Genomic DNA, 12,923 nt, shown 5'->3' on the forward strand with positions numbered 1-12,923 from the left:
ATTACAAGTCACTTTGGAGAACGAACGTTAAATTGCGTTATTCCAAGGTTATTCAATGATCTCTCACAAACCATCATTAACATGAAAGATCTTCAATTGAAAAATATAGATCTGAAGAAATATCTTCTGAATATAGTTTATAGTGTCTGAAATATCTTCTAAATACTTGTGAAATGGTTATAAATAAATATGTACTATAAAAATAAAATAATGGAAAAAAAATTCTCTTTAGACTGAGTGGGTAACAAATTTTAATGTGTATTTAAAAAATATAAAATAAACGCTGTTCTGCAGCACTCAAACTGAAAATAACAAAATACTAAACTTATGTATAATGTTAAAAAAAATTATGTCTTACCTAACTGTACGTGATTATATTCTTGTTCTCAATTGTATGGTTAACCTATTTAATACCTTATTCGATTGTTGTCGATTAAACATTATACAGGTAGGATATGATACATTTTATGTAACAAAAAACATCCTCTAGAATAAAGAAATATCATTCCCATGCTGAATAAAATATATACTAAGACTAGTGAACATGATTTTTGTCTCACGAGTACCACTACATGCACTTAACGCAGTTTTTTTATCCTGTTTTCATTTATGTATTCGGAATTTCTCCATCACCCACAGAATTTTGTCAAGTCCATGGACAATAATCCAGGTTTCGAGTACCTCAAACAGAAGTTTCCTAAAATTAGTGATGAAAAATTAAAATAGGGAATATTTTGGCGTCGGCAAATACAATGAAAAATTTGAGAAACTATTGCATCCACCGGAGAATGCAGCTTGGCAAGCATTCAGAAATGTTCGTCTCAGTTTCTAGGTAAGTCGGAATATTCGAATATCGTGCAGTTAAGAATGGGGAAAGTATTAAAATGTTTGAAATTATAAACAAATGTATATTAGAAAACTTATGTAATGGGAAAACTTGATACCAAATATAAAGTCAAAAGGAAAAATACTATCAGAATCACATATTTTATTTCTGAAAAAATAGTTTTTTGTTGGCTAATTTTTTTTTTTTTAATTTGTAAACGAACTACTTTAACGATTTTCTTTTTTAATAAAACTAGTAGATATGCCAAGCAATTATAATTTTTATGGGCAAATCATGAATATTCTAGTAACTAAAATATTTAGTCGGAATCTTAATCATGTAAGAATCAAATCTTCAGACGAAAAGCGTTTTGTATTACTCTACTTAATCTTTTCTTGCAAAATTTGCGAGTCATATTCCATTATTTTGTTCCCTTGCTGCGGTTGAGACGGATATGGAAATGGCTTCAGATGTAGTCGCTTAGCATCATAAATAAGTGCTCCATCAGAATGCCATCCCTCGGTAGAGGCGCCAACCAGGCGCTTTGCATAACCAGAACTATTCTAGGGTCGAATATAAATTCTATAACATATGCAGGTATTTTTTATTCCAATATTCCTTGTTTTGTATTAAAATAAATATATATAGTCTATAATCTAAGGTCATCAGTAATTTTTAAAAAACAGAATGTCGTATTTCATGAACACTGTTGGTTGAAAAACAGTTTTTTTCAACAAATTTAATTTACTAAATATTTGTAAATAACCACTTACCGACTTTTCTATGTATATCGGTTTCGAGACGCACCCGTCTCTTTGTACGGACACCAATTAAACCAACATGCAAACCAACATGCAAAATCCACAAAACTTCTTCACTACAGTTGTTGCACAAAAATATAAAACTTAAACGACATGTATTTTAATAAGCACATGAACTAATTAGGACAAACATGCACTGATTAAATTATGAAAATATTATCTTGTTTGAGAATTAATGAAAAAAGTAGAGGGGATGGAGGGACGTAGAAAATTCGGTAAGTGGTAATATACAAATATTTAATAACATTTTGTAAAATGTTTGACCACAAAGTTTATGCTTTAAATATTAGTAATGAATTTAATTTATTTTATATTTTAATAGTCTAGTTATAAACGACAAAAAAGGACTTACAAATGTACATACGAGTTTATATCAACACTGGAATAAAAAAAAAGTAACCAAGTGATATGTATCAACTTTACAGAAGAGCAAAATAAAAATAACTTTGTTTTTTAATTAATAAAGATTCTCGTTAATCAAAATAATACTTATGTATGAGATTTTTTTTACTAGCGTCGATATTATATGTCAATTTGATTTTTTTTCAAAGAGAGGTGCTGTCTAATCTAACTATAATTTTACTGTCTATTTTTTAATGTATTATTTCTCTTTTTTTCATGCCTCTTAATACTTCTTTTATTGCGATCATTCATGATATTTTTAGCACAACATTTCGAATGCTTTTAATCTTCTTTTTAGTAGCTTGGCTGAGTGTCCAGCTTTCGACGCTGGCGCCGAGCAAGTACTGAAAAGATATACATCGCATTCCAAGGTTGAGATTAAAGTCTCTGTTTCTAAGTAGGCCACGCATTTCTAAAAAGGAATTATTTACCATCTCTATTCTAACGAATATATTAACATTATATTTTTATATTTTCACAAATGAGTTTTATGGACAAAAATTTCTTAGAAATGTAACATAAAATATTTTGTTTTATAGGATATACCTATGTCAAGTACAGAAGTAAGTTAATTTATACGTGTTTGTATAAAACGTTAACATTAAATGGTTCATAGCTCTCGAATTAAAATCAGGCATTTGATCGATTACATGATTATTTTTGAAATCATTTTCAATATTTAAATTTATTTCAACAGAGAGGGAAAACATTTTTGAGAAGAGAATATGAAAGTCTAGGCATTTACGTGGCTTATGACCTGACATTGGCTGGTTTAAGTGGCCACTTTACACACTGTGTATCATTCAGCACTCTGCCTATTTTTGAACATCCACATTTCCTTAACTCTTCCATCTGTTGACTTTTGTAAAGTTAAAGAGTTGAAACATTTATCACGCGGGTGAGATTCATCCGGCTGAACCAAATCACCTACTAGGCATCGCCTGAAAATAATTTTCCAATTTTTATACTTCTTATTTTACCAGGTAGTTAATTCAACAATGTTTGAGACTCAACAACTCAAACATTGTCATATTCAATTAATTACATAGTTGATAATTTCATGAATTATTGAATTTTTTTGAGAATTTTTTGATAGAAAGCCCTATGATTTATTTCAAAGCACGTTTTTAAGAACCCTTGGAATTCCTAAGATATGCTTTAGAACGAGTATTGTGTACCCTGTGAAGTACAAATGAAAACCGAAAATCTCCCGTATTAGGTCTGGTTGTGCTATTAATGTACCGCCTAAAGGAAAATGGTGAATATTTTAAATATTCAATATTTCACTTGAAAACACAGTTTTTATTAATAGTGTTTTTTAGGTATCAAAACCTCAACTTATTCATAATTGAAGATATATGTTTTTTATCCCTATAAATCATTTTACATAGGTGTTTCGAATTTCATGGTCTTAAAATGTGTCTTATTTTCATTTTACAATAAGTTGTGGTTGATAAAAACACTTGATAGTTAACAATCAATAAAAATTATGACAATTAAGGTTATTGTGTGGTGTGTTGTTTATCTTTCTTTAAACAAAATAACAAACAGTATACGACGAAACTCCAAAAAACATTATCGTTTTTTTTTTAATTTCAAATAAAAAACATTTAAAAATATATATAAAAATGCATACGTTTACTATTATTTCATCAAGAGAAGCGATAAATAAAAAAACGGTCCAAATCAGTTTTCACTTAAATATTTTTGGTACATTAGCATTTTGTGCTTATGTACGAAAATTTAATAACTATGTTTTCTTTCTATTACATCATATAATTTTGTATTTAAGTTTACTGTTGTCCAAATTGGCTTCGGTCATTAGTTATAATAATAAATCAATAAATAACGAAATGGGGAGATGCTTTTTTTTTAATGTTTAAAAAAAGTTTGGTTTTGAATGTTTACAAAACAAAATGAGTTTTTTTATAAATCCCAATCAGATTATTTCCTTAACTTGCTTATAATTTCTACCCAATTATTTCTTTTTACTAGATTTTTGGTAATATTGAAATAATTTCAACTGACGTTCGATACATTTTTGAAAATCGCATTCCTATACACAGTGCACCTCTGTTGGTGAGAAGAGCGAAGTTTGACATTCTCAAAAAGAATTATGTATTTATGAAGCAAGTACCGAGGTACCTTCCTTATTTCAATATTTAAAAATGAATTATTTTGTGTTTTGAAATTCAATCATAAACAAGAACCTAGGTATCTACTTATCGATGAAAAGTTACAACATATTTATTACATTTATCCGAACAGAGAACGAAGATTTTTTAGTAAAGTTTTGTGAGTAAATATTTAATCTTAAGAGGAAACGCGGTCCGGCTTTTCTTCATAAAACGTATTCTTGTATTTTCTCTGGATTATGGCACTAGGGTGTCGATTTTTTTAACACTTTAGATATTTACCATTGACGTGCCCCTATTGTTTTGTTTATTTTTACATTGTTTATTATGGTAACTAGAACCATCCAAAAACCGACATAAGCGATTAGTTTTATCTGTTGTCTTCGGGCGCAAGGCACGCAAATATGATAAAAAATAACAAAATTGGTTCAGTTTTGAAGTGCGGAAAATGAGACAACGAATTTTGTCTATTTTAGTTTAGCACCTTTTAAGTAACGACATGCAGTTGTCTTTTCCGTGCAGTATCTGGGAGGCATTTGAAAGATAATTACAGAAAAACAATGTTCAGATACTTATTTATGACAATTTACTATCATCGCATATCCTCATAATTTATGTAATCCGAAACACAAAAAAAAAAATTTAAATGTACATAATGTCGCGTCCCGCGACAAAAATAATTATACCTATAAGATAATCAGAACCGTTATAGTTTAAAAGTAAAATTGAATATAGAAAACAAATCAGTCGCGTAAATAAACACTTTACCCGACAGCGGTCATTCTGCGGCGGTCACGTGATACCTCCCACCACACTAGTTTTTTTGAATACAGGGCCGTAGGACTCGCCGCTGGCGAGCCAGCCAGTTGCAATCTGGTTCGCGAGCAGTGTCCACGCCGCGCTAGGCCAGTTTTCCCTCGCAAATAACTATGGGAGTTTTGGTATAATTCCCTATGCACCATGTTGAGCTGTGCCCAAAAAAAACTTGTATTCTAATTAAACCAGCTTCCGGTAAGTCTTCAACAACTTTCGAATATATAAATCAACTTGTTTCGCTTATACAAATTTGTAATTTTTCATTATTGTCCACAGATCGGATACGTATGATCATTTTAAGCTAGAATCCATTATGACGGCTGTTTAGCCTTATACACCACGTAACAACTAACAAATCTCCATTTAGTAAGTACAGTATACAGTACGGAACTGTTGTTTTGCTTTAACTTACTTTCTCGAGCCGTTTGTAAAGAAATACATTTTTTTGTAGTATGGAGAGTCAGGTTACCCCGGAATCTCGCCCTTGAACCTGAGTTGTCGACATTTTCTTTGATTCATCCTGCAGAGGCGTGACTCAGCAGTTTTTCTCCTCAATGGCAAATCGACACAGGACGCCATTTCTAGGATCCTTCGTAATCGCTGGTGTTCCTAGTACTTCCTTCTCAAGTAAAATAATATAGAATGGTTCGAATCTCTCAGAGGATTATGTGAGTACCTCGCGTGCATCTCTTCATAAAGGTTGGTGGAAATATACTTCGAAAATTAGTGACTCCTAATGTAATACTACAGTGAACTAATGGACACGCAGGATTATTCAAATCTTTATCCTCATTACGGGGAACCGCTGCCCAAATTATTTTCGGTTCTAGGACACTTAGAAGTAATCACATTGTAGGTTAATTTCGAATCCTTTTAATAATGGGCTATTTTCAATTTTAATTCTTACTAGGAGAGATCTCTGCTCCAATTATTATTAATCCTGGTTACTATAATTAAGTTCCTCATAAATAATTGTTGAACATCTTGAGAAACATATATGTCCGTTGTCTGTAAAACTATATTTTACTGATTTGTAATAAATAAACTTGAAATGAACCACTTTATTCTGTCTTTTCCCACCGTTGTTCACAACCAAGCAAGAAATTCAGTATTTTATTAGAATTTTGCAATAATACCTAATGGAAAGTAACTAAGGACCCATGTTATCCTTCAAGGAACCTTGAGATCAAAAAGAACAAGTTCTACCTGAGACTATTAGCCGCAAGGTAAGATTTAATATTAAAAATGAGTATGACAATAACTAATTAAAACTCAATACAATAATTGATACCAAACATTCGATTGTGTTCATTTAATATACATATAAACGATTATGTACTCAAATCTAGCAAAAGCAAAGAATTGCGGGGTTCACCTCGTATTCAATAAAATACAGAATTTATGAAGCATAAGTAACGGCGATGATGAATAAACTGGGATGACTGAACTTGGCTGACTAAACTTGGCTGACTGTACTTGACTGACTGATTTTACCACGCTCTATGGTCCTTTTATAAGTCGTAACTTTTTGTTCTTGATGTCAGTGAGGCGGGGATGAAGTTAATAGACTCCAAAACCTTGCACAGGATATAGCATTCGATTTTGTTATTGCATTAACGTCCTGTGTCCTATGAAAATGGTAAGTATCTTCTACGGTCGACGCTCTAGATTTCTGGTAAAATCATTTAGTTTGAATGCGTCATCGATCTTTAAACGTGGTGCCCATGCTTTTATTGAATTGAATAAAACCTTTTAGTCACTGACGTACAATATACCCGTTGTTCCCATAGTAACTGAATCTTTTGTTTTGCAAATATTGCATTTCCCTTAACAATTCAAAATGAAGAAATAACAAATCACACATATGTCAACAATCGTGTGAGAAAGAGATGTACAAATTTTTCTTTGTCCATATTTCTGCGTATCACTTTTTGTGGGTTGTATTTGAAACGTTAAATGAACGAAGATGGACCTTATACGCATTTTCAAAATACGTAATGCTATACAATGATGTCTCATCTCTGTTCCGATCAATTTCTTTTCTTCTAAGAATATTCTAAGAGCAACTTTGGTTCTTATACCCCAATGACCAGAATGTATAGATTAGTCACAAAATTTGGAATTCTTTAGAATAGAACTTTCGGTGTTTCATAGATCTCTTCGGCATTAACAATTTGGAATGAATATGGATTGGCATGGGCTAGCTAAAAATCTTATATGTTGATCGTGTTTATGAATACATTGTTTACTCTTTGCCGTGTTTGTTTTTGCCACATACTTTTTTGTATTTGTTATTTTTGTTCAGTTTCTTGTTCATATGTTTCTACATAAAACTGTTGTTATTAGTTTAAGCCGTATATGTTATAAAAAACATTAAAAACATGTTTTGTTTCTATTTTTTACAGTTGTTGTGAAATTAAAGCAATTTTCTATTACCTACGATGGTATATTTATGCGTACCATCACGTCTGATAATAATGAAATCCCTTTCGAGTACGTAATGACCTAAGGCACGGAAAAAACTACCCATGAAAATATTTATTTATTTGAAAAAAATAAATTATTGTAGACATTCATTAAAATTTACTCAAATATTTTTATTTTGAGGGCCATTTTCAACGAGTTAGATAACTTACTATATGAAACATTTAAGTTTGTAAGTTAAAATTCTTGATGGAAGTTCATTGTTATTTATTAAAGTATCACTCGTTTTTTTATTTATATAATAAATCACTGTATGAATTGAGAATTATGTTATGTTTGAGGGAGGTTTGAACCTTGAACCTCTGATCCACGAGCCCTTGATTCTAACCACGGGACCACACCCCGATTCATTGTCCACAATTGAAATGCCCTTTTTTCACTCAAGTAAGGGGTCTATTTAATTATACGTTACTGATTAGAGTACAATTTATACAAACCGTTTATAAATTTTATGTTTATTTAATACAAAGCTTTCGTTTGCATTTTATGGTTCTTATATAAATTGGTTTCCTTTGTTTTATAGTAGTTTAACGTGACGCGTATAAACTTAAATTACAGTTTTGAAAGGATTTTACTATGTACTTCTAAGCTTATAACACTCAATAAGTTTGCGGATTTCGACATTGAAGGAAATCAGTTTTGAAATTAAATTCATACAAACAATTGTAAAACTACCCGATTCTTTAGCAATATATTTCAACGTTCTTATTTAACAAAAACAACAGAACACACTCAAAAATCTATTATTGTTGTAAATAAAATCATTTATATTATTAAGTCAATAATATTTTGAGTTCGTCAAAATGTTTGTAGACAGATACTATTACAATAATATGTTACAACAGGGATGTAGAGCAATATTTCCTTATCTCTGTTGTAATAAACATGTTAATCTTTATAATCCCCTCGACGACATCTTTAAAAATTGTGATCCAGTGTTTATCTACAAAACGTAGCCAATTAAAATGTTATTTAAAAAAACACCTTTTAATAAAAATACAAAAATATTTAACAATATTTTCAGGCGTTTTTAAATGGTAATGATTTCAGCTCCAATAAAAAAAACGCATGAATAAAAAAAAAAACATCGTATGAATATTTTTAATTAATAATTAAAATTTTAATTCTTAACTTCTAAATTAACTTGATTCAGAATTTCTCAAGTGAAGTTGTTAGTCAAAAGGTTACAGTTTAAGTTTAGCCGTCATCGACTCTATATGATAATCGACTAATCAGAGCTTTTTATAAATATTTCAATTCTGCTTAACTTTAAACCCGTTTAATCATTTTTCCCAGATACATGAACTTTTTTGCGTCATTTAACAGTATGCTTAACCTAACCCTCATTCTTTGCCTATAAATAAAGGTATTTTGAGGGAAATATAAATTTATATTTTAACTCGTGTTGAAGACATCAAAGTACCTCTCGGAAAAACCTGCATAAATATCTAATGCGCAATATTTACCTTCTGGTTCCCGCAATCTCCACCACTTTACACCTGGTTCTGCTCCACCAAGAGGGTTGAAGGGTCCAGTAGGATGAGGAGGCACTTCTGGCCCAACCTTCCTCAGGGAACAGGAGCACCTGGAAGCGAAGAAAAGTAAGTGCCAACCCTAGTAAACTACCCTAGAGACATGACCACAGAAATACACTATCGCGTATATTTAAAAATGTATTCAGTATGTGAGCAGCATGTTATTTTCATGTAACTTATTTATAGTTCGTTTTGGTCCAGATAAGTTTCTGAGGAAAAATGTTTTTTTTTTATCAATTAGATACACAAGTATTTATGTCAGCCTCGTGGTGTAATGGTCAGCGCGTTTGTCTACCATGCGAGAGAGGTCTCGGGTTTGATTCCCGACATAGTTGATGTGAAATATTTATTTTATAAAAAGGTGTTTTCACATTAGAATATTTCATAGTTTCTGGACTGTAACCTGAAGCGCAAGACTGATCACCTTACCTTAATGTAACAAAATTGATCGAGACTGTGATTGGTGTACTAATCCAGTGTTCTATGCTCCATTAGGTGCGTAAAGAGAATGATGATGATGATGAGATACACAAGAATCACTTGTTCGTTAGCAATGAAAATAACAAAACTAGAATTTGAACTTCAGTTTGCTAAAAAAAGATACATTTGGATTAATTTAATCTTAAGTTAATTTAAAGTTCTGTTATAATTTCGATAACAAAATTATAGAAATATTAGTTGTAAACATAGGTTGTGTCCGTTTTTATTATCCCAATAATAATCTTTTATTGTTTTACAAAAACCAAAATGCTCGCTTTTACGAGTTGGTTATTTAAAATTATGTAGATCATGATTTTTGAATTATAACTTATATAATATTTACTTTTTACTGAGTTTATAAGGTTTAAGTAATTTTTAATGAAGAGTTTTAGAGATAAGACGGAATGTGTTTGCTGGAAGCTGTCGGTGTGGAAAAGAAAACGATCTTTTGTTCTTCATTTTATAATGTTTGACAGCGCCCTCTGGTGGCCGGCCATGCATTGCGTGTGAAATTTGTTTACGCCTTCGATTTATTTATGAGAACTTTGTCTAATGTCAATAATTTAAGTCACCTACTTATGCTAAACATTCACCATATTTTTAATTTTAATAATTGACAATATGAAGGAAAAAATAATTACTACATCAACTATGTTGAAGGTCTACTAAACATGGGACCTTTGCTCATTGCTGATACGGAACATTGACAAACCAAAAATTAATAGAATGCACAAATTAGTCCCTATAATAACTTAAGAATTATAGATTTCAGAATAAAAAAATTAATGATGAAACAAAAAGCAAAAATTTCAAGCGCATAAAAAATATACCAATAAAAAATTAGTACTCGTAATTCAATGTCAACATCAGAAAAAATGAATTTTTAAAACTGAGTAATAAAAATATTTAAATACATATTATGACAAAAATATACCCCAACATTTATGAAAAAGTATACAAATAATAATGTTTCGTAAAATAAATACGTGTTGGCCTTGTGGTGTAATGATCAGCGCGTTTGCCTACCATGCAAAAGGTCTCGGGCTCGATTCCCAACATAATTGACATTAAATATTTATTTAAAAGGGTGTTTTTACAATTAAAATATTCCATAGTCCCTAGACTGGCACCTGAACCATAAGACTGATCATCTTACCTTTATGTAAAAAAAATGATTAAGATATACTGCGATTGGTGTACCAATACACTGTTCTATGTACCATTGAGTGCGAAAAGGGAATTATGATGATAAAATAAAATACATTTAAAGTCTTTGTGTAATTACAATGATGTAATGCAAGGGGTCTCAGGTTTTATTTCCGACCCGGTTGACATTAAATATTCATTTAAAAGGTTGTTTTTTCACTGGAATACGTTAGTCTTTGAACTGGCACTTAAAGCGTGAGACTAATCATTTTGTCTTCACGTTGTAAAATGGCCAAGATAGACTGCAGTTGGTGTACAAATTTAGTGCCCTTTTCACTATAAAGTGTGATAAGGACACGATAATTATGATAAAAAAATGTCTTTTTACATTTAACATATGTTAATAAAATCACATCAATTTACTTAACCATGAATTACCATTCGGTAAAAAAAAACATAACTTTTCATTTACGATCATGCTGTTTGAGTTATTCGGAATTCCTGATACGGGAGCTAAATGTCCATCACAATTTTAACTACCCCTAGGAACGCTTTATAAAGACACAAAAAAATAATAAGGTGCTTTGGAAACAATGATGGCGTTAAATATGTAGGAGGATCTGCCAAAAGGACATAATATTAAATATCCTCTTATTTGTGCTAAATGCTGAATGTTCGCTGAGTCGCGGGTCGGTCTGATGAACCCTAGGGATCTAGATCTAAACTTATTACAACAGAGATGGAAAAAGAGTTTTGATAAGGGAATATGGCAGTCTAGGCATTTACAGGGCTCATGACCTGTCATTGGCTGGTTTGAGGAGACACTTTACACACTGTGTAACATTCACCATTCTGCATATTTTTAAACATCCACATTTCTTCAACTCTTCCATCTGGTTCACGCCGGATGAATCTCATCCACGTGATAAAGGTTTCGGCTCTTAAACTTCACAAAAGTCATCAGATTAAACAGTTGGGGAAATGTGGATATTTCAACATAGGCAGAATGGTGAATGTTACGCAGTGTGTAAAGTGGTTACTTAAATTAGCCGATAAGAGACCATTAGCCCTGTAAATGCCTAGACTTCCATATTCCCTTCTCAAACTGTTTTTCCACCCTGTTGCAACAAGTTGAGATCTAAATAATAGTTGGTTCATTTCAATTCCTGGTGGAAATTTACGGTAATTTATTATAGAAATAAAAAACATATATATCTGTTTTTGTAATGAGCAGTTACCTCTCTTATCACTTTCGCGACATCTTTAAGACTTGCATATTTATTTTATTATTAAATCTATTTTTACAAAATTGGAACCTCGTTCAGGTTATTGATTTATCGTAGCCTTTCTCAAATAGTACATAACAAAGTATACAGAGTAAATGTATAAATATAAATGATTTTGTGAACCATTGTAAATGATGGTACCTGAGCTGAGGGTTTGTTACTTTTTTAAATATTTAAATTTCTCTAGGAATCGAACCCCGAGCCCCAGTGTGTAAGGCACGCGTCTTCATTACACCACGAGCAATCATATTAATTAATGAAATAATTTAAATCTTGTTCTTCTTCTTCTTTTGTCACTCCTCTTAGAGGTGGTGACCATGATTTTGAATTCATTACGATCCTGGCCCAGTCTAACCAGCGCTGCTGCATCCAGCACACTGAATCACTGTCTGCAATTTCTGAGCCATGATGCTCTTTTCCGTCCCATACCCCGCCTGCCGTCTATGTTTCCATCAATGACAAAATGGAGGAGGGCATATTTCTCATTGCGGAATATGTGACCAACGTACGAGGCTTTTCTTCTTATGGCAGTGGTCAGTAACTCACTATCTTTATTCATAATTCTCAAAACCTCTTCATTGGAGACACTATCAGTCCATGAGATTCGAAGCATTCTCCTGCACAACCATAGTTTAAAGGCTTCAATTTTTTTCATCGTTGTGACTTTGAGAGTCCTACCCTCCACTCCGTACAACAACACTGGCAATGAATAAGCTTTTTTATCTCTCCGTCTTTCTGCATTTTAAAAAAGGTTGATCTAGCTGCCTCACTTTCGGTCTTTATTTCTGAATCTGGATTCCACTCGTCATTTAGCGTTAAAGCATTTATATTGAATAAATAATCCTTACATGCATTATTTACCTTGTCAACAAGTTTCTGTAGATTAATTATCAGCAGTATTAGCTTAAATGGCAGTATCATCAGCATATCTTATATTATTTATTACTTTGACTTTTATTTTATTTATTTTATTTTTATTTAATTTTATTTAG

The 12,923-nt window shown here is 31.5% G+C and overlaps 1 protein-coding gene across 1 annotated transcript in view; it reads right to left on the reverse strand.

The window, feature by feature from the left end:
- The window catches only part of LOC148276599 (uncharacterized), a 128,847-nt gene that overhangs the window by 73,911 nt on the left and 42,013 nt on the right, over positions 1-12,923 (reverse strand). The window contains exon 2 of the mRNA XM_088234046.1: positions 8,951-9,069. Coding sequence (XP_088090172.1) covers positions 8,951-9,069 — 119 coding nt within the window. The remainder of the gene's footprint in view (positions 1-8,950; positions 9,070-12,923) is intronic.

Source organism: Micrasema longulum, unplaced genomic scaffold, assembly GCF_059751315.1.
Source record: "Micrasema longulum isolate JH-2025_06_02 unplaced genomic scaffold, ASM5975131v1 h1tg001185l, whole genome shotgun sequence".
Taxonomy (NCBI): domain Eukaryota; kingdom Metazoa; phylum Arthropoda; class Insecta; order Trichoptera; family Brachycentridae; genus Micrasema; species Micrasema longulum.